Raw genomic sequence first — 23,001 nt, 5'->3', positions numbered from 1 at the left:
TTTAATGCAGTGAACGGTTGTGGTGAAGGAAGGCCCTGTTGTGCTGTGTTTGTGTGGGTTTCCAGTGTTTGTTCAGACAGAACCACTGACAGAGCTGCAGCTTTATCTCATTTCTGTGTTTTTATTATTTTTCATGTTGGAAAGCCAAACCTTGCTTTCTTTTCTTATATTCATCATTTAATAGGTCTTATGTATTTTATTGTATTTTTTTTTGTAGTTTTTGTTTGTTTAGTTTTTTTTTCTCTCTCTCTTCTGCCCACTTTACTCAGTTGTGGTTGTAGTTACTGTTACCATTATAATTATCACCATGGTTGCTACTGTTTGTATTGTTGGTACTCTCTTGTGAGGGTCTTTACCACCTTCTTCTCTATGTAAACATGTATTTAAAACCCATCATCAGAAAGTGATAAACTGCGTGAAACTATGAAATAAAAATGTTTTTCATGCAGCTAATCTGATGTTTTCTCACATTTTAACATACTCTAATACTAGTTATTACTAACTTCATGCAGACAATATGCAAAAAAAAACTTTTTGATTAAGAAAACTGTTGATTACAGTTTAATAACAATTAGCAATTGATTTAACTCATGATTTATCAACCTGATCTGCGAAGTTACAGTAATGATATGAATTACAATGTATTATGGGATGATGCATAAGCTTCCACTGTGTCAGCTGATATGGAACTAAAACAACAAAACCCATGAATATATAAGAGAAGAGCAGGAGAATAACTGTCCACTGTAGTGACCACTATGCATGAAAGGGTTAAATATAGCAAAAAAAAAAAAGTCTGACACAAATGTCACACTGGGTCCTTATGGGTTAAACTACTGTGTAATTGTATTGTGCTAGACTGTAGTTTATGAATGTACATGAACTCTACTGCAGTTTCTTTTACCCATACATCATCAGCCTGATTGGAATAAATTATCCTGAACTTTGGGTGAGATGGAAAGGCAAAGCACACAGATTACCAGGAACTTTTTTTTAACCAGGTAATAAAAGTTCCTGGTATTTTGATGGAAAAGGGCCTTTTCCCAGACCAAAACATCCATAAACTTTCTACACCAGGTCAAGCTCCAGCAGTCAAAGCAGCCTGTTATCACAAATAGCCGCCAAAAAGTTCAACTCTGCACATTGTTTTCTCACCGGGGGTTTTCCTAGCTCATACTCGGTCATAAAAAAAAGTGAAAATAGCTCTTGGGTGAAGGGGTGGGATGCAGGTTCATACTGTTAGTCTGCAGCTGAGACCAAAAGTTTCTCTTCTGCACAATCACTTCCTGTTTTCAACAGCTGGTCTGAAGCGCACACACAAACACATGTTTTGTTTTTCGATACATACACGAGCTGAGCTTTTGAGATTTGTTTGTCTTCATGACTGGAACCTTTTGTATCTAAACTCAACAGGAAACCAGAGTTTTTAGAGGCGCTCGACCACGAACACTCGCTGAACATCTGTAGGATTAACATAACAAACCATAACACTGAAGCATTGCATTATTCTGTCATTGCACTGTGTCTTCATGAGGAAAAATCTGCAGATGCCATAAAGCAACACAAACTACTGCGCTAATATCCAAGAATAAAACATGGATTGTCATAACGCTGGTGATGCAGCCCCTACATTTCCCCTTTCTGCCGTAGTACTACTGTGGTTTATGTTCCACTTCCATGAGAAAGGTGTCATTGTTTACCACATGCAACACGACCCAAAACTAAAATGTACCTATTCTCCTATTCTGTGAGCTTTACTCTCAGCTTCACGGTGGGTTGCATATCCTCAAATGCAGATCAACAAGTGGACCAAATGCAGAAGTCAGCTTCCTTTTCAAATGTAAGAACACAGCGGCGGTACTCTCCTGAGCGACACCAGTACCTGGAAATAGACTTGACCTCCGGGTGAATTACAAGAACAGAGATATTTGACATCTATTTTGGGTCGACTTGTGAAACTTGAAAAGACAGTAGCAAAATAAAAAAAAGCTGAAATGCACAGACAAGGCCAAACAATGAGTCTTATTCCATGAAAAACCACAAAGTAACACCAGTGTTTCTGTCCACTGGTTCTGCTGGTTGGGTTAACTGATTTCTACCAAAGCTTTTAGCTGTAATTCATCAGTTGGTTTCATTATTAATATTATTGTTATTGTTTTATTTTACCATTTTAACCCATAAAGACCCAAACATCCATCACTGACCAAAACCATCTACTGAGCTAAACTGTTTAGTACCTGTTGATCCACTAATCCTATCAATACAAGTAAATAATTGGTGTAAAATACAGTTTGTCATCTTTTCATGGTCATCAGATATGACTCATTTGGATGTTCAGAGGCTCCATAGTGAATGTGGAAACACTGTCATCTTCTACAACATTGATTCACCAGTAAAACCCATGGAGTTGGATCAATGACAATGGATGGAGACACTGGATTTATGTTCAATTAGTGATAGATTTGCTGAAAACGCCACTTTTTCTTCAGTTTTCACTGTTTCTGATATAATAACCCTCAACTTTACTCTTAGCTTTTATGAACACTGATATAATTAGTAAATTAAATGTGGAAAATACCAGATTATCACTGACAAAACATGTATGATCAATGACAGTGGATGGAAATGTTTGGTTTATGTTCAGTTTATGATCAGTTACTAGTATATTTTATTGAAAAAGTGACTTTTTCTGTAGTTTTCTCTGTTTTTGATATAATAACCCTCAATTTTAATCTGAGCTTTAATGAACATCTGCATGATCAGTAAATTAACTACAGAAAAATACCTGATTTATACTGATAAAATGCAAAATACATAAGATAATATTATAATAAATGGTGGTAAATCACTTGAGAAATGTTAAATATGGAAAAAGTTTCATTTGGGAACTGACACAAAAGTAGAGCTGGGTCTCTATGGGTGAAGTTCTAAATTTGCATGGGGCGCTCTGACATTAAAGTGAAAAACACCAGGGGGTGGAGGTGGGTTAAAAAAAAAAAAAAGAAAAAAAAAAGAAAAGAAAAGGGAACAGCACCTCCAGCCTCGACCCATTTTAATGATTTGCATCAAAATTTACTGCATTTATCCTTGACCTTAGAACTATTAACCAACAAGTTTCATGAAATTGGACAATTAGCTTTGATATAATCCTATCCTACAGATTGGCAAACAGAAATGTTCACAAAACAGGAGTTTGTAATTGGTTCCTACTTTAAAACATGTAGGTTCTGTCAACTCCATAGAGGTTTCTTAACTTAACATTCATGTATAGTCATCTGTGGAACAGAAATGAAAAATGCACCCTTTGGAAAATTAGAAAACCTTCATATTTGTTCTTTTTTTTCTGAACAAGAACCATATATTTAATCAGATGTGTCCATTAACATCTTTACATCATAACCCCTTCATGAAGTTCTTTCAGTGACTAGAATTGTACAGGGACGGAGTCTGAAGGCTTGATATATATGGATATAAAAGATAAGATATACTAAAGCTCATACAACAGATATGCAATAATAGGATAAATAGTATCTAAAAACACAAAGAGAACACAAAACAAATAAAAGTCACACACTTTATTAACCCTTTAAAACCTGACGTGTCATCGCTGACACAGCCTGTGCATATGCAGTTTGGATGGTTGTAACTCTTTCACTGTTAGCATAATTGAAAAAATTCTAACAGTTTCTGAAACCTGAGACGTTGCACTGTATAGGTTTTATTGGGTTGTTGTAGTAATTTCAGTCACACCTGTAGTAGAAGCTGGAGAAGAAGCTGTTTTAGCAGAATGATAGCACGCAGTAAATAGTAAAGGACAGCTAGATTTTGAAAGTTGTAAGAGCTCTGAAAATTGGGCAAAAGGACTTAGTCACAGTATATTTTCCAACCTTTTTATAGTCAAACTAAGAAAAAATAAAAGTCCAGATGGACCATTTTAGGCTCAGGGTTTAAAGGGTTAAAAGCCAGTGCAAACAGATGCGTCTTTAACCCTTTCATGCATGAATTATGAGAACCTTAGTCAAGATTTTTTTTCTGTAGTATTTTTTTTCCTCTTTACGCATGAAAAAAACAAAGCAATTAAAATTTTTTATGAACCTATTTTTCCTGGAATTACAAAAAGGTCCACTCAGCTGGACACCAAGCATTTAACCCTTTCATGCATAGTGGTCATTACAGTGGACATATTCTACAGCTTACATTTTGTATATTCGTGGGTTTTGTTGTTTTAGTTTGATATCACCAAACACAGTGGACACTTATGCATCATCCCATACACTGCAATTCATACCATTACTGTAACTTTGCTGTTCTGGATAAACTTTATCTGCAGTAATATGTTTTAAATCAATTGATAACTTTTATTAAGTTTTTTTTTTTTTTTCCATATTATCTCCATGAAGTTAGTAATAACTAGTATTAGTATGTGTTAAAATGTGAGAAAACATCAGATTAGCTGAATGAATATTTCTTATTTCATAGTTTTCACATAGTGTATCACTTTCTGACGATCTTTGCGTCAAAAATTAACCCTTTCATGCATAGTGGTCTCTACAGTGGACAGTTCTTCTACATCTGTTCTCTTGTATATTCATGGGTTTTGTTGTTTTAGTTCCATATCAGCCAAAACAATGGACACTAATGCATCATCCCAAACACTGACATTTATACCATTACTGTAAGTTCACTGTTCTAGATAAACCTGATCTGCAGTAACATGTTTGAGTGTAAATTAATTGCTTGTTATTGTTATCAAACTGCAATTAACCCTTTCATGCACGAAGTATGAGAGTGTTAATCAAGATTTTTTTCTTTATTCCTTTTTAGGCATTTAAAAACCAATGAGATTATTATTTTTTTTTAATGAAGCTATTTTTCATGGAGTTGCAAAAATGTGTGTTTAATTTTTAAAGCAACGAAATGTGTATTTACTGATATACTGTGTGAAAACTATGAAATAAAGACATTAAATGCTGCTAATTTGGTGTTTCTCACATTCTAATATACACTACAAACAAAAAGTTATGGGTATTTAAAATTTTGGGGGCTATTTTTTTCAGTTGGAATTTTTGCACAACGCTTTTCACTTTTTTGAGTGTGAATTGAATTGAAACACATTTTTTTATGACCAGACATAGTTTTATTTACAAATGGCAAAAATGACAAAAAAAGACAAAAAAAAAAAAAAAAAAAAAGAAAGAAATATCCTTAACTTTTTGTTTGCTGTGAACTCTAATACTAGTCACTTCATGGAGATAATATGCCAAAAAAAAAAAAAAAAAAAAAAAAAAAAAAAAAAAAAACTTTTGTTGTTAATTACAGTCTAATAACAATAACAAGGAACTGATTTACACTCAAACATGTTGATTTGGTTTATCAAGAACAGCAAAGTTACAGTAATATTATCAATTGCAGTGTATTGTGTCAGCTGATATTAAAATAAAACCACAAAATCCATGAATATACAAGAGAACAGCTGTAGAATAACTGTCCACTGTAGTGACCACTATGCATGAAAGGGTTAAAAGTTTTTTTTTTTGTTTTTTGTTTTTTTTTATTTATTCTTTTATTTATTTATTATTTTTGCATATTATCTCCATGAAGTGAGTATTGACTAGTATTAGAGTATGTTAAAATGTGAGAAAACAGCAGATTGGCAGCATTAAAAATGTTTTTATTTCATAGTTTTCACACAATATATCAATAAATACATGTTTCTTTGCTTCAAAAATTAAATGCATGGTGTTTGTCAAGCTGAGAGGACATTTTTGGAAAAAAAAAGGGTCATAAAAAAAAAATAAAGAAAAAATTCAATTGCATTCTTTTTTTCGTGTCTAAAGAAGAATAAAAACACTCAGGAAAAAAAAAAATCTTGATTAAATTTCTCATAATTCATGCATGAAAGGGTTAATGTGTTAATTGTGGTCATGCATATCCTATATTTTCTTGTTAATAGGTTACTTAAAATGGTTTGAGGCTGCCGACACGCAGAGTTCCGAGGGGAAGGCGGAAGTGTGAGTTTCCTTGCAGGCAGGGTGCAGGGCTGTGCACTTGGTGGACGGTCCCTTGACGCGCCTGGAGCCGGAGGCGCAGAGCGCAGCCGCTTCCCCGGGTCACTCAGTGCAACATCACCACCGCATGAATGACAGCGCACTCGGTCGACGGAGGGAAACACTTCGCACCACACACCTCGGATAAACTGCGCGTCCGTTAGAGCCGGATTATCACCTTCATCCACCACCACCACCTTCATCACCACCACCACCACCACTACCACCTCGTCTCGCTTTACGCATCGATCCTCAGCCCTGACAAGCACCGGAGCAGAAATGTCACCGTGATGTTCCAGCCTCCATCTTTCCCGCAATAAAACCGAGAAGAGATGACCGGCTGGTAGAGCTGACAGGCAAGTCTGTGCGTTAACAGGTTGGCAGCACATTCGACATGATCCAAGGATCCAAGGACTGCACACATGTGATCTGATCCTGAACATGATGCGTGTCCTGCTGCTGTTTTTATTCTCTTTAGGTGGTCCATTTTTATAACCCCTAACCAGATCCATACAGTCTCTTGTTTTGACAGTATTTCTGTAATTGAATCCATCTTCCTGTTTTATATAAAGTTACATCTGATCACAAACTACAGACAGTGCAGCATTCACAACCGAGTGTCCTCTTTCCTCAATCAATAGTGTATGTAGCTTTACTTTAATGCAAACTACTGAAAATAACACTTATTTTCTGTCTGTGCTGCCAACTGAGTACATTTACAGGAAGCCGGATTCCTCACCTCAACATTTTTTTTTTAAATCTTTGCAATTTATTTTCACCTGATATGACCACTAAGAACATTTAGATGCATTTATAGTACTTACATGTGTTACAGCACTCCAACAAATACAACTACATATTATTACCTAAACACACATGCATGTTACTAATAACTGTAGATGAATGGTTCTATTTAAGGGGACGGTGCACCAGTCTGTCGATTTATGACATAAATATCCTGTTTGTGCTATGTGATTTCTGCCAAAACAGATATCGTTGTAGGTTTAAGCAGCAGAAACCCTAACAGCGTGTTACTCTGTGCAGCACACTGCACATGTACAGTAACCCGTGTTAATGTTGGACATATTAACCTCAGCTGTGTTTCCTCTCTGTGCACGCCGGGCTCTTGTTCCGGTGAGCAGCAGTGGAGCTGACGGTAAATGAGAGGCCGTCACCATGCCCCCAGGGAAGTATGGGATGCAGGAGGAATGGGAGAAGGAGGGGGACCAGGGGATCATGATGGACTTCCTGCTGCCTACTGGGATCTTCCTCAAATTCCTTGTGTCTCGAAATGACACCATCAAAAGCATCAAGAAGGTATGCCCCCTCCTATCTTCTTATCAGAACTCCTCATATAGATTACATGACAGCAAATAACTAAAGCCTATAATCAACATTTAAGCGTCTGAATCAGTCTGATTAACTTAACTCTCTCACCTCAGATTGAAGAAATAAGTCAAATTAAGTATGTGTTTGTCAGCAATAAAAACTAAAAGCGTGTGTGTTTCATGGACACGTCCACAATCATTTATACATGTACATAAATGTGTGCGTGTAAGTAAATGTAAATATGTTAGTTAATAATCTTTATTTCTATTCATGTTATTGTTCTGCAAAAGTATAATGGCCATGAAAGCATTGATTTTTCACAAATTACCACAAAGACTCACAAATTATCTTTTTTTTTCTTTCTTTTTTCTGTCAGCAATATTGACACCCTTGTTTTCTTTCTTGAAAAAAAAAGAGAACATCGTACGTTGTATCAAGGATGTCCTGTGTAATATGTTGTGAGACTGTTTTGAATAAAAAAAAAACTAGAAAAGCATTCAGAGACTGCATACGTCCACCGAAGCAGATCAGTCCCCCCTCCCGCCCCGATCACCACCAAAATGTAATCATTTGTTCCTTTTGCTAGTATAAACATTTCCTGAAAATTTCATCCAAATCCATCCATAACTTTTTGTGTTATCTTGCTAACAGACAAACAAACAGACAAACCCTGATGAATATATAACCTCCGCTGTTCCTTGGCGGAGATAAAAAAAAAAAAAAAAACAAGTTAAAAAATCATTAAATATCTCAGTTGTTTGATCATATAAAAACAAGATAAAGTTGGTGGTTTCATGTAATTTGGATCTAAACTGTGCATGCTCCTAGGCTTTTACTGTTTGTTCATTAGCAGGATTAGGCAACAACTACTGCACCAGTTTTCATGAAACGTGGTAGAACGGTAGGGCACGGACCCAGGACGAAACCCCTTAATTGTGAAGCAGATCTGAAAATAGAGTCTGATGCTGGAACTGTTTTCCCTCTTTATTTTTAATGCAAGGTTAAATTAGAACTCAGAATGGAAACAGCTAAATAAAGATGTTCAGTACTCCTCATGCTTTCATAGAACACTCTTTACTGACATGTGATATACTGTGTAGTGTCATCAAATAGTGCATGTCTATTTGTTATAAGATAGCTAGCCATCTAACAAATTGTAATTGATTAACTGCAGCGCAGCACTGCAGCTCCGTTAACCACAGCGGCAAAACGCTGTCATTATTTACAATGTTATCTAATACGCTTTTAAACAGAGAGGCTGAATTGATGTTGCATTCAGGCATTAAACTAATTAAAAATCTAGCTATCCAAAACAATGTTTGTGGCTTGGATCCTTCTTGAAGTTTTGTTAGAGGAGCAGGTCCAGCTTTCCTTCTTGGTAAACACAGCCAGCTCCCTGCTCGAGCAGATCTGCTGTTAAATGTGAATGTGCCATTGAATGTGCCCGTTTCTATGCCAACAGTTCTGCCACTTCAGGCTGTTTGATTTAGCTCTGTTAAGTAATGATACTTGGAAGCTGTTAAGATGATTAAACGATTTAATGTCTCCAGTCTGGGTATTTCACATGAATGGAAAAAAAAATGTTCAAAATGTTGAAAAAACAGCCTTGGTCAGTCTCTTACACAGGAGGTTATTCTTTTATCTATTGCAGAAATTGCAGACATGTGCTTTTACTTTACACTCAAACACTGACAGGGAACACACTGTACATTTTTAGCTTATCAACATCGCACCGTCCATCTCCTGTACCGCTGTGGTCTCTTGTTTCAGATGGTTTGGAAAAATGCCAGAAGCGAGGCTCTGTTCGCTGCACTCGGCGATCCCGATGCATACGTCTTCACCTGCATCAACCAAACAGCAGAAAGGGAAGAGCTGGAGGAGGAATCCAGGCGTATAAGTGACGTTCGGCCCTTCATGTGTGTTCTGAGGCTGGTGGCGAGGGAGGGCGACCGTGTGGAGAAGCTCACCAACACACAAATCAGTCTATTAATTGGAAAAGGTCAGTGACACTGTCATCCAGAACTACTACTGAAGCTGCAACATGAGTACTTTTGATTACAAAGTTTATAAAGTTCACGATAAGATAAATAATCCTCTGTCATCACCCACTGTCATCTTCTGATTCCAGACCTCTGAACATCTGTGCAGTGCAAATATTCACATCATGTATTCATAAATTGAATATGACAGTGAAACGTAACAAACTGGAGCTCTGTCAAATTATTAGTCAGTCAAAGTGAATTACTGTTTTTTCCCATTCATTACTCTGTGAGTCACTGTTTAACTGTTTGCAGTTTTCGTGAGTACTGGGTGTTTCTGTTAGGACAGGATGTTACATTGAATTAACCAGCTGTTATATGAATAACACACCTGTACCGGACCTCATTCACTTGAAGTTTTCAGAGATAAGGTGCTTTTTTTCAGTTTATTTGACCAGAAAAGCGCTCATTGAGATGAAGGATTACAGTCTAACATATATGGAAACATCATATAAATGACATCAAAGTAAATAACAGAATAGTAGTACAGCCAATAATCAATAAATCAATTTACAGTTGCAGAAATAATTGTTAGACCACCCTTGTTTTCTTCAATTTCTTGTTCATTTTAATGCGTGGTGCAACTAAAAGTATATTTGTTTGGACAAATATAATGATAACAACAAAAATAGCTCATTTCCTTGTTTTCTTGATAATAACCAAAATCACTTAAGTTCTTACATCACTAGCTATGGCATTGTACTGACAAAAACAGTGCTTTAAGGCATTCCATGTTTTCTTTTCTGTCTGTTTTGGTCACATGATACACACAGGATTTAGTACCATTGTTTCTGATGACTTTTTTCCGTCACTGTATCTACAAACTATCCTTTAAAAATGGAAATAACCTGAAAAACCTGAAATTTCTTGAGTAAAATAAGTGCAATTTCAACAATATTATATCTCCGTTTATCCTTTACACATATGTGTGAAAACTTACAGATCACAGTGGATCTACAGAGACCTTTGATGGTCTGATAATTTTTTCTGTGACTGTACGTCTGAATCAGGAAGTATCTGTCCCCAATTAACTTAAAGTTCACTCCTGTAATTCAAGAAATGAGTCAAATTACGAATGTGTTTATCTGCAATAAAAACTAAAAACACTGATAAACACAAATGATAAACAATTAAAACAAATCATTAAGTGTCTCAGTTGTTCGATCATGTAAAATGGCATGAAGTTGGTGGTTTCATGTCATTTAGATGTAATATTTGTACGCTGTCTTTTCCTTTTACTGTTTGTTCACTAGTAGGATTATGCAAAAACTACTGCACTGATTTTCATGAAACTTGTTAGAAAGGTAGGGCACGGATGAACCCCTTTAATTATGAAGATCTGGGGAAAAGAGGCTGATCCAGGAACTGTTTTCCCACCTTTTTTTTCATGTGATAGAGCCACAGAGTTAATTAGAGTTCAGAAACGTAACAGTTAAATAAAGGTGATAATCAACTAACAAGTGGCAAGAACTGCTAAAGGCCCCTGTTACCATGGTAACAGCCAGTTGCATAAACTGGTGGCACTGAATGAAAGAAGATAAAGACATAATTTATTGTTTATTTTTGGTTTAATAACGTAGAACAAAAAGACGGGAGGATTGTTGACCTCGCTGGAAGTCTGTGCACTTTTAGTTTACATGTTGTGGATGGAATCAGTGAACTGAAATGAAAACAATCATCACTGCATCAAACATCTGTGTGTCCATTTCAGGTCTGCATGAGTTTGAGGCTCAGAAGAACCATGAGGTGAACGAGTTCCGGACAAAAATGCGAATGTTTTGCGAAGAAAAGGCTCTGGACCGGCAGCGGTTGCCATGGCAGCAGTGGATGGAGTACAGCTTCCCGTGTGACCTGGAGCCGTGCTGCTCTCCGCCAGAGTGTGGGAACGCCAAGTCAAAAAACACCAAGAAGCTCTTCATCAATGTCAAGTTTGAGGCTTCTGATGTGAGTCGCCACAAAACTGAAGCATTTCTGAGTCTTGTTAATTATAGGTTAATGAGGCAGAAGTAGGGAACCCCACAAAAAGCACGACTGCTTTGACAGGAAAAAACTGTGGTTCCACCTTGTGTAGACAAATACTGGGGGATGATCTTAAGTAAATGTGAAGATCTTTGGAAATCCCCCTCCTACACCACAAACACTACTTACAAATCTTCAAAACATCACTCAGGAACTAGTTCCATAAACATGAAAGTTACACATTGTGAGATTTGTTCTTGTAAAGATGGTACTTTTACTTGAACTCAGTTGTTTGTGTGTCTTACAGGAAAGTTTCATGCTGCAGCAGGACCCTCAGGACCTGCCGGTGGCTCTGATTAGGAGCGCTCTGAAGAAGAAGGCCACGGTGTTCCGCTCAGTGCGGCAGGAGCCAGAGGACTACACCCTCCAGGTGAACGGGAGGTGGGACTTCATCTATGGGAGTCACCCCCTGTGCCAGTACAAAGTGAGTGACCTTTTGCAGTTTTGCTCTTTTTCATATTTTGTGCTTCAGGCATCACTTCCTTTCATTTATTATTGACTTAACTAGCTTTTAAACCAACAAACTAAGAAGGTAAGAGCAATTTGTAGCTGCATTTCTACACATTTTCTGTGTTATTTATGGAAATGTGTAGAAATGTAGCTACAAATTGGACTTAACCCTTTATCGGGCAAGTGACTATTGTGGGTAATTTCGAAATGCATTAAAGACAGTGACAGCAGCAGTTACAGTGAGGCAACAATCTCAGGTCCAATGTGGTCTACAGGGTCTGTAAGGTCCACCTCTGCATGAACAGTGAGTGGACCTGCTGTGTTAGGTACCATGAAGTAATGGGACTAATGTAAGGAACGATGTTCACAGTAGTCGCTTTTCCATTGACCCTCAAATTGCGCGACTATAACTTGTGCATAAAAATTAGCCTAATGGAAAAACGATAATTTTGCCAAAACTCTTGTTTTTCAATTAAAAGTTTTTGTGCTGGAAAGAGGTGGTTTTTCGGCTGTAGTGAAATTAATATATCATGCAAAACTGCAATGGAAAGACCTTTTTCCACAACTAGAGTCATGTGAATGACAAAAAAATGGATGTTGACGGATGTTACAACAAGCGAAGAAGAAGAGTTTTAAAAGAAACATGGTGCCGTATGTGTGGACACACCAGGAAACCAAATCATTTTTTAATTTAGTATGGGATAGAGGGGTAATATTTAATAATAATGAATATATCTGTAAATCAACACGATATTTAGGTTTGTCACCATGTTTATGGAATGACTTCTCATGTCATCTCGTGATAATAAATAAACAAATCATCGAATTTGTGATTTAATGGAAAAACCGACATTACGCACTTTTATCGACACGTTTTTTTGACATTTCGTAAATATCGGTAAGGTTTTGAGCATATGTCCAATGGAAAAGAAACTACTGATAATGTGGATGTTGACAGGTGTCTGGATCAGCACTTATGTTGTAATGCTCTAAAAGTGATGTTCTAATGTTTGAAAATACATGTTTCTTTCACCTTACATATGTTTTTCTTGTATTTTTTATATATACTTCTTGGATTTTTTATTTATTTATTTTTTTTTGCGACTTGCGGATAAGGAACCAAATATGGCAACTTCACTTACCTTGATTTTCTACATAACACTATAAAATTTTGACATTTTTAGCTACAGTAATACAGTCTTGTTAGGTCCTCCAATTATACACTAAGGTTGAAATCTTGAATTTCAGAGTATTTCTAAGAGTGTCCTATAAAGGGTTAACTTCTTCATTTGTTGGTTTAAAAGCCAGTTAAGTCCATATAGAATAAATAACAAATAACATCACAGACTTACTGGCTCTTTCAGGTGACAGTATAATTAAATCTCTCTCAGTGTCGACAATATTAGCAGCAGCAGATTTTGCAGTGTAGTGTGGGACAGTTGGAGTTGTTATTCTGTTTTTTACCACAACTGATAATGCAAATGATGTTTACAGATGACATAATGAGTAAGGTTTTGCTCATATTACATTTAGTTACATATAGTCACATTATGTCATGTCGTTCTGATGAAATAACCACAAGAAGTGTGATATTTGTTTTCTTTTTTGGTTGATTTATTTCCATATTTTGGATCTGGAATTTCTTTTGCCTACTTTTGCCTGAAGCGAAGTCTATTTATATGCGTAATACGGCTACGAAATGGATGGAGGTTATTTTGATATGTGTAATATTTTTTGCAGGATTGTTTAGAATTTATTTAGACGTGTAAGGTTTGTTAAGGTACTTCGAGGAACTGACATAGGAGTTTGTGATCAGTAGAAAAAGATGGGGTAAATTGGGCGGGAGTATATAAGTTATACTTCATCCTGCTGTTTTTTTTAATGTTTTTTTTTAACTACAAAAAAAAAAATTCCTTGTTGTTTTGTTTTTTTTGATATTCGAAATAAAAATAAATAAAAGGGATATGATGACCAAATACGATGGGTTGTTACAATGAATGACAGTACAGATTCCTATTTATTTTAACATTATTGAAAATATTGGATGTATAAGTACACAGAGTGAAAAAAAAAAATCTAACATACACCGTGTTTTTTATGCAGAAAATTTACATAAGCAATGTTTTGTGTTGCGAAGCCTGGTCCATATGAATAATCCATCCAAAGTATTACAATAGAATATAATTTTCTTCCCAGTGTTTTTTGCGTTCGCTCCATTCTCAGCCTTTGTATTGGACGTTCAGCTGCACAGTTGCACAAGGCTTCCTGATGGTAATGATGTGTTCCCATTTTCTTCGAGTCTTCCAGGGAACACAAGTGTATTTTTCTGAACAATCCCTTTTCTTTTCATCAGTCACCTTTAAACACGCACCTGTTGAAGCACGTGAGCTTCTGGAAACTGAAGCTTCATTGCTGTTAAATGTTCATCTTCACAGCCTCCTTTCACCACTCATGTTCTGATCCCAGTTTGTTCATGATTCACCGTGTTGTATTTATTATTATGAGTATTCAGTACCTGTAAACTTTCTCTTTTACCTTTCATTTGATGCTTTATTTGACATAAAATCACTCTACATTTTAGTTGTGTCACAGTAACGGCTAAATACTTATGCAATCCATTATGCAATCAACACTGCTGGGAATGTTTTTGCAAGTTTTTCTCTATATGTTACAGATTGCATTCCCCCTTTTTTTATTTTATTGTTTCATTTTTGAGATTTTACAACATAAATATTTAGAACATAGTGTCAGTTGTCATCCTGTGCATTGTCCACTTTATCCATTGATCTTCACATGTTGCTTGTTGTAGTTTTATGATATAAGTCTCTTCATGTTGTGAATTTCTTCCACAATATCTCTCAAATTATTTAGGGTAGGGGGGGTCCTCTTTACACTACTTTTGTGTATGGCTTTTTTAAACGCTACCAAGAGGATTTTAATCAAATATTTATCTTTTCTCGGTATGTCTTTTCCTGTTAAATGACCCAAATATAGCACAGAACACGTCCTTGGTAGTTCATATTCTAATATTTTTCCAAATTCTTCAGATGACATGCTCTTAAATGTGTCATTTGTAACAGATTTTGTCTTCACGCTAATATATATTAACACTATATTTAGAAATTCCAGCTTTAAGCAGGATTCAGAGCTAGTTTATTTTCCACAGTGATACACAAGTTTGGAAAGAAGTCTGTTAGTCTGTCATTTGTGCTGTGATGGTTGTGTTGGAGATGAATTCCATGTTTTATTTGAATGTACTAATGTACAGGTTGTTGAATTTAGGCAAAAGTATTTACCAAAATATGACTCACAGCATCTATCAGTGTATAAATTTGTAATGCTTCTTCAGTCTGAACGACCAAAAACAATCCATAAATAAATTAGGCACCCTTTTGAACAGGGTTTTACTTCTTTTTCAATTAATTTTGTTATTATTGAATGCACATTATTTTTTCTGTTATGACATACTGTTTGTGCTCCATACCATGTATTTGGTGATGAGCAAAATAAAAATAAAAAATTTAAAAAGTGAATTTTCAGTTCTGTAGTGGAGCATTTTCTTTTCATTTAGTTTCAGACATGCATTTTGTTGCAATAAACATCTTAAAAAATGGCTCCAGTATAGCTTTTACCTTCGTTTTTTTTTTTTTTTTTTTTTTAACTTCATTGCCATTATCAACAAAAGACAGGTTATAAACAGTACAGAACAAGATTGCCTTGAGAGTAGCTTTCACCTTACATAAATGTATGTATGAGATTTCATCATACAATAGAAGAAAAACAAAACAAAAAAAACAAAAACAAAACGCAGCCTTTCATGTAGATGTCAAGGCCCAAAACGGAACCTGGCCCGATTCAGAATCGGGCCGGCCCAGAATGGAATTCTATTCTAGGCCGGCCTAGAATGGAATCCTGCTGCTATAATGTTATTCTTATACCATGTTTAATGCAAATTATCTAAATTATTACAAAAATCGATACATGGAATTTGCAAATATGTGAAAAAAAAATGAAACAAACAACATTTTAATTGTAAACTATAATACACTTTATTTACAAATAGAACCTAGTGGTACTCCCCACCAATATATGGTACAGTGAAATCGACTGAAATTGACAATAGTTACTCAAGGTATGTAAGACTGAAAATGTAAAATTATGACAAATTATGGAATTATGGATCATTTGCATTAAACATGGTATAAAAATAACATTAAAGCAGCAGGATTCCATTCTAGGCCGGCCTAGAATAGAATTCCATTCTGGGCCGGCCCGATTCTGAATCGGGCCAGATTCCGTTTTGGGCCTCGACATATACATCTTCCATTCGTATAAATCAGGATTACAGTGTAAAGATAAATGTATAAATGTACATTCCCATCATATATACTTCTACATTACCTTCTCTTTTACCTTGAATAATGTGCAGTAGTTGTCTTAATTAAAATATATAACCATATTACTGCAACACCAACAATCATTTATGCCTCAAACTTGTACTGTCAAATAATTAACTTAATTTTTGTCATTTTGTAGACCCCTTTCCTCACTTTGACATAAATAACTCTGTTTGTTTGTTGTTTAAAGTAAAAAACCCTAAAAAACTCCAGCTGGGTGAAATCTTTTTAGCGATTACAACCTTTATTTTCTCTGTGGATGCAGGTGATTTTCCGTGCTGTGTTGTTTGTCTTTATTGTCCCGTGTGCAGGTGGTCCACAGTAGCAGAAATTATTGTCAGATCAGGAGTGGGGTGACTTAAGGTCTTGGTGGCAGGAGTCTCCACTGTTGATTTTGAAACTCAAGCTACCTGCTGGGGTGACTCATATCTGTCTAGCAGCCCTGCAGAAAGGAACTGCATCCATCCACACATAATGAGATTTCAGCTGCATTAACCTACTGCAAATGAACAGCCTCCAGGAGTTAACCAGCACTATCAGAACACTGGGAAATATCTGTGGGTGAACTGACTGATGGCTGTACCAGTAAACAAAAAAAAAATCCCTTCCTCTGTCCCCTTCCCGTTGTCTGTTTTTTTTTTTTCGCAGTACATTTTCTTCTGTTTAAGAAACGGCCAAAACCCTCATCTGACCATGGTGCACCACTCCACCATCAGCAAATACCAAGAGGAGCAGGGCCAAATGTGCAACCAGGTCTTCAAGAGCCGCTCGCTGTCCAGACCTCCTCCGCTGCCGCTCAAGAAGGTAAAGGGTCAGCCGTCGTCGGTCATTAACAGAGCAGCGCCGTTCCACGTCTCTTTCTGCTTTTTTCTTTATCTCTATGTTCACATCAGTCGTTCTTAAACCAAAGCGCGGCACACGGAAACAAAGTTTGAACAAAATATAGATAATTTGTGCCTCATGTTATGGGGGTTAGAGTTCGTTTTTCATAATCAGAGCTTTTCTCTGAAATTAGTCATCGTTAAAATGTCAAATCTGAGCCGTCAAAAACATGAGCTTATTAATCACACGTCTGATTAAATCTCTTCTAAGTCTGTTTTAATGCTGTTGTTTCCCCTAAACTTACCATCAGATGCCTTTATTTGTTGTTTTATTAGGTTGTTTTTTGCTGGTATGTTACTTATTATCAAATGCTTTATATAAAAAAAAGATGGTTATAACAGTTATTTTCTTTTCATTATTAGTTAATCAATGAAATGTTTGGCCTATAATATGTCAAAAATAGTGAATATTTTCCCCAAAAATGACATCCTCAAATGCCTCGTTTGGTTCGCAACTCAAATATACAGTATGGTGCAAGTTTTGTTGCTGTTATAGGGTTGAAATGAACATACATATTAATTTCTCATTTACTTTTCTTCAGATACAACACGAAAATACAGGGAACATCTGCACAGACTCAAAAGACAAACAAAAAACTGAACTAACTGGGTTCTAAAGGTTAAAGTCACTATTTGGTGTGACCTCTGACCCCATGACAAGAAACAGCACAAACAATGAGAAACATCTGGCATGTGTTGAATGAAACCTGGTATAAAACATCCGAAAATTAATGACATAAATCTCATATTGTCTGAACAAAAGGGTTAAAGACATGTTAAGTACAAAGGGAGGTCACACTAAATAGAACCACTTTAGTTTAGAGAAGTTGTTTTACCCTGAATTTAGTTTTTCCTGCTGCACATATATCAGTTTGGGTCTAAATACAGAGACGAATGCATATGTGTGGACATTAGAACTTTACGAAACCAGCAAAGCTAATGTTGGAGTAGGACTGTATTTATTTTACTGTCATAGAGTGGGAAAAAAAAACAGAAAATGTCCAAATAAAGAAGCTGGAATCAGAATATTAAGTGTTTTCTTTTTGATAAAATTATTCTAACCAATTATTGTCAAAAAAAAGTTGCAGATTAATTCCATTGTTACAAGCGAATTAATTAATCGTAGCTCTTCATACTGGATCATACTGGAAGGTTTTGTCAGTTTTGTTTGCGTTTGTTTCTTTTAGTTGTGAGTTTTCATTGATGCAATTCCACTTTTTTTTTTGTTTTTTTTTTAATCTAACTCCAAACCCGGAAACCATTACAGCAGTTTCATCATTTAAGCCAGTAAGGTTAAGATTGCAATCGGTGTAGTTGATGTAATATTGTTGTAGTAAAATGTCCCATTTTGTGCCTCCTTTCTGCAGCAGAATACCTCTTCTCTGTGGTCCATCAATGAGCCGTTCTACATTCAGCTGCTGCAGGGCAACCGAGTCAATGCAGACGAAGGAATGAAGGTTGGTGTGGTTTTGCGTGGGTTTCTCTCACTTTGTTGCTCAATGAAATGTGGCATTCAGTTGTTTACCAATATCTCAATTTCAGTTGTAGGAGCAGCAGGGTTTGACATGTAAATGACAAGGGGTCACATGGTGCAGACCACACATTTCCCATAATTCATCAAGTCGGTTGGCTCAAACTTCAAAACAGGAAGTGGGGAGGGCCTATCTGGTTTTTACGTCTCATTCTGAGGCCTAGGTTCTAAGAAAAAAGACAGACTTCATGCTCTCTCTCCCTCGTTCACACTCAACACACTTCTTTTTTTAAAGACGGCGCATACATTTTGTTACTATTGGTGTGGGTTCAGGCCTATCTTCAAATCTGCGTTGCGTTGTTGTGTTTGCTCAAAGTGTGAGGTCTCCCTGTGAATCAACCAGAAGCATGACTAAATATCCAGAGATGCTGCAAATTCACTTTTTTCATATCTTGTTTTGCAGTTTTTTTTAGGTGATTTGACAGAACAGGAAAGAGAGTGAGAGCACAAGGAGGGAATTCTGTTAATGTGTGTCTATGAAATTCACTTTCATAACTAACTATGTTACTGTTTAGATGGGTTATGCAGTGCTGGTGCACTTCCGGCTGCTGCCTCAGAGGACATCATGACTCATGACAAATTTGTCCTGTGACACAATTGACAACTGGCAAGCAAAGGTTGAAAACACACCCCAGCAAAGCCATGCATGTGTGTGTGTAAAGTAACTTCAGAACATCTTCATTTGACAAGGGAGCTTCATGTTTTTACAGTATTACCTTTGGGTTTCCTGGCTGTTTTGAAGATGTCATGACCTGCTAACATTCTGAATCTTCAGACCCTTGTGACTCATAACTTGAGTGACACAGGAAACTCTGAATCATCTTGTAAAATCTGTAACTCATCCCCGACAAGCTTCCTCACGCTTCTACTCAACTCTACTCAACTCTTCCAACCCACATGTGATGCCTCCATCTTTTCTAAACAGTGTCATGTACATCTGTTCCCTTGCAGCTGGTGGTTCAGGCCGGTCTGTTCCACGGCAGCGAACTGCTCTGCAAAGTGGTGACGAGCTCGGAGGTGACAGTTTGCTCTGAGCCGCTGTGGGACCAAAAACTGGAGTTTGACATCAACGTGGCCGACCTGCCTCGTATGAGCCGCCTGTGCTTCGCTCTCTACGCTGTCATTGAGAAAGCCAAGAAGCCCCGCGGCACCAAGAAGAAAAATAAAAAAGCTGTGAGTACGTCATGTCAGGTCTTCAGTGCACAATTTGTGACTGAGCAGGCGGGTGTTATAGTGTTGGTGAATTTGTTAGCATGCACAAACAGACCTGTTTCCTCTCCAGTGTGTAGTGTGTGGTGTGTGTGTGTGTGTGTGTGTGTGTGTGTGTGTGTACTGTGTGGGTGTGTTTTGCTGCTGTGTCTGGTTGTGCAAGTGTGTTCAGTGGCAAGGCTGCGGTTAACATTTCATCCGCTTCTGTTCTTTTATCTGTGCATCAGTCCACGTTAGGAAGGAATCGGCAAACATTTTCAAGGAATTCTAAATTCATCTCCACGGTTAGCTGCAGCACGCCCGCCCACTGAGCATTTTACTTTTTGTTTTACTTCCCTTTAACGCTTTTTCTTAGGAAATTTCGGAGTGAAAGAAATGCAGAAGCATGGGTTCATTGTAGTTTGCTGTTACCTAGACCTCTACTCAGACTTATTTCACAGCAAAAAACAGAAAACTGGGATTAAAAATCAATAGAGACAAATTTCATTCAAGGCATCCCCTTCCACCAGACTAATTCATTCCTTCTCGTTTTTCCTCTCTGTCTTCATTTTTGTGGTGACCCTTGGTATCATATAACTGTTTATAAAAAGACAGACTAATAATGCAACAAATATGCATCAGACTGTTATTTTAGTTTACTTTTTTTTTCATTTAATTCACTGATTATGTACTTTAATCATCATTGCAATGATTAAAGTTGAAGGTTATTATCCCAAAAAGAGACAACTCGAGAAAAAGTGACTTTTTTAGTCAAATCTATCACTAACTGAACATAAACCCAATGTCTCCATCTACTGTCATTTATCAAACTCCATGGGTTTTACTGGTGAATCAATGTTGTAGAAGATGACAGTGTTTCCATGGCAACTACGAAGCCTCTGAACGTCCAAATGAGTCATATCTGATGAACATGAAAAGATGACAAACTGCATTTTACACCAATTATTTACATGTATTGATAGGATAGGATTTTATTTTACTTTTTTCCTGATAAAAGACAGTCTGTGTGCCCCCTTTTCTCCCTTTCTTGCTGTTGTAGATGCTTATTTGAAAATTTGAAGATAAACCCCCCCCCCCCCCCCCCAAAATCAGTAGAAACACAAGAACTTTATTTTCTTTCATTCCTCAGAGTGAATATTAACAGATATCTGCATTTAGATACCTTCGGATGTATCTGTATAAAAGAAACACAATAAAATGAACAAGTAATAAAATTAAATTTAGCAAGAAAGCTTGAAGAAACAAACTAAATAATCTGTTAAAACACAAAGCTAATAAATAAACTCTGGTGGCTTTAAGCAGATAAAATGCTTTTAAGATAAGAATGAAGAGGCGTTTAAATCTTACTGCAGGGGTGATGGCAATTGCAGAAAGTTGTTGCGAGATATTTATTAAAAAAAAGCACTGTTGAAAAAGTTACAGATACAAAACAGACCAGAACACACATGTATGGTCTATCTGTGTATCTGTCCAACTCTGTTATCAGATTCATGACTAATACAAGTACGGTACGCCAGACTTGTGGTGTTTTATATAGATACAAATCCATGTCCAACTATGAAAACATAGTATTATAGGCATCATTGTTATAGTTGAATGCAATTAAAAAACCTTTAATTAGTTATGTTTTCTAATTTTTTTTGTCTGATTAACAAAGACATGTTTTAAAATGTTTATCTGTACTTTTGTGATGCTCAGAAGTGATGTTATTACAGGGTTCCACAGGGTCTTAAAGGGGTCATATTCTGCTAAACCCACTTTATTAGTCTTTGGTTCATTTATTTGTTTATTTGGACCCTAATAGTTCATAAAGTTTAAATTTGAACCCTCCAGGTGCTGCAAAGCTATCTTTATATTCATTCCGACAAAAATTGAGGAGATTTCTACAACCAGTTTTAATTCCTGCTTAATTTGTTACGTTTTATAACTAGTTACATCATGACATGTTACTCATTTGGACGTTCAGAGACTCTGTAGTGAACGTGGAAACACCAACATGCTCTGGAATACTGATTTACCGGTAAAAGCCATGGAGTTGAATCAATGATAGTAGATGGACACACTTGTTTTTCTGTTTCTGATATAATAACCTTTGAATTTACTCTGAGTTTTAATGAACATCAACATGATCAGCTGATTAAATTCAGGGAAATACCTCATTTACACTGAAAAATTATAATACAGACGACAATATTATAATAAATAGTGATAAATACAGTGGTTGTAGATGCCTGTTTTCATTTTCAGATAATAACATATTTTGCAGAAAAGTCACTTTTATTCTGCTTTTATGAACATGTACAGGATCAGTAAATCAAATATCAGAAAACACGCAATTTTTGCTGAAAAAACGGAAAATGTAGACTATAATATTACAATGAATGGTGATAAATCATTTAGGAAAGGTTAAATGTAGAGAAAAATTCACATGTAAATCACCACAGAAGTAGTTCTCATTCTCTAAAGGTTAAATTTCATGCTTTTATGAATATGTAAGGTGAGATTTACTTCTGCAATAATTTAATATGTGCAAACTTTAAGTAATGGAGTATTGTTGGTTTTATTAGTCATTATTATGTTCTTATATTTTATGTGTTTAAATTGTGGAGCTGCATTGGTAGTAACTGTTTTCTGGGTGGAGGAATGCGCCTTAAAAGAGGAAGGATGTTCTGTGGTTAGAAAAAAAAAGAATAATACTAATAACAATAATAAGGCGGGTTGAATATGAAGTTGGTTTTCCATGTGATGTGTCATTGCCTGTGACAAGTAACATTAGAAAACAAAAAAAAAAAAATTTGCAGTGTGATTAATTGTGCATCCTCACAAAGCTGAAAAACAGGCCTTTTCTGACTTTTTTTTTTTAGAAATCAGTGGTTCTCAATGGACATCAGCGCCACAAAAACAGGGCAATCTTACATTAGAATATGACGCATTGCAGTAGATTAAAGTGAAAACAGGATGTAAAGTGCTTCAAATGAGCTCAGCCTTAAACAAAGACAGCAGTAAAATGCAACATACACATCAATGCAGCAGGAAAATGAATTTATAATAGTAAAAAACACTGACAAGGACATGGATTTTACTGGTAATACTCGAATA

At 36.2% G+C, this 23,001-nt stretch overlaps 1 protein-coding gene across 1 annotated transcript in view; it reads left to right on the top strand.

Moving 5' to 3' along the window:
- The first annotated feature begins 6,024 nt into the window (after nt 1-6,024).
- Nucleotides 6,025-23,001, top strand: part of pik3cd (phosphatidylinositol-4,5-bisphosphate 3-kinase, catalytic subunit delta) — a 40,707-nt gene continuing 23,730 nt past the window's right edge. The window contains exons 1-8 of the mRNA XM_030138917.1: nt 6,025-6,403; nt 7,190-7,364; nt 9,147-9,375; nt 11,127-11,359; nt 11,682-11,858; nt 16,930-17,085; nt 18,530-18,619; nt 19,645-19,866. Of these exons, the coding sequence (XP_029994777.1) occupies nt 7,224-7,364; nt 9,147-9,375; nt 11,127-11,359; nt 11,682-11,858; nt 16,930-17,085; nt 18,530-18,619; nt 19,645-19,866 (1,248 nt within the window). The 5' untranslated portion in view covers nt 6,025-6,403; nt 7,190-7,223. The remainder of the gene's footprint in view (nt 6,404-7,189; nt 7,365-9,146; nt 9,376-11,126; nt 11,360-11,681; nt 11,859-16,929; nt 17,086-18,529; nt 18,620-19,644; nt 19,867-23,001) is intronic.

The sequence above is a fragment of the Sphaeramia orbicularis genome, chromosome 7 (assembly GCF_902148855.1).
Source record: "Sphaeramia orbicularis chromosome 7, fSphaOr1.1, whole genome shotgun sequence".
NCBI lineage: Eukaryota > Metazoa > Chordata > Actinopteri > Kurtiformes > Apogonidae > Sphaeramia > Sphaeramia orbicularis.
This window is presented reverse-complemented; position numbering and strand designations above follow the sequence as displayed.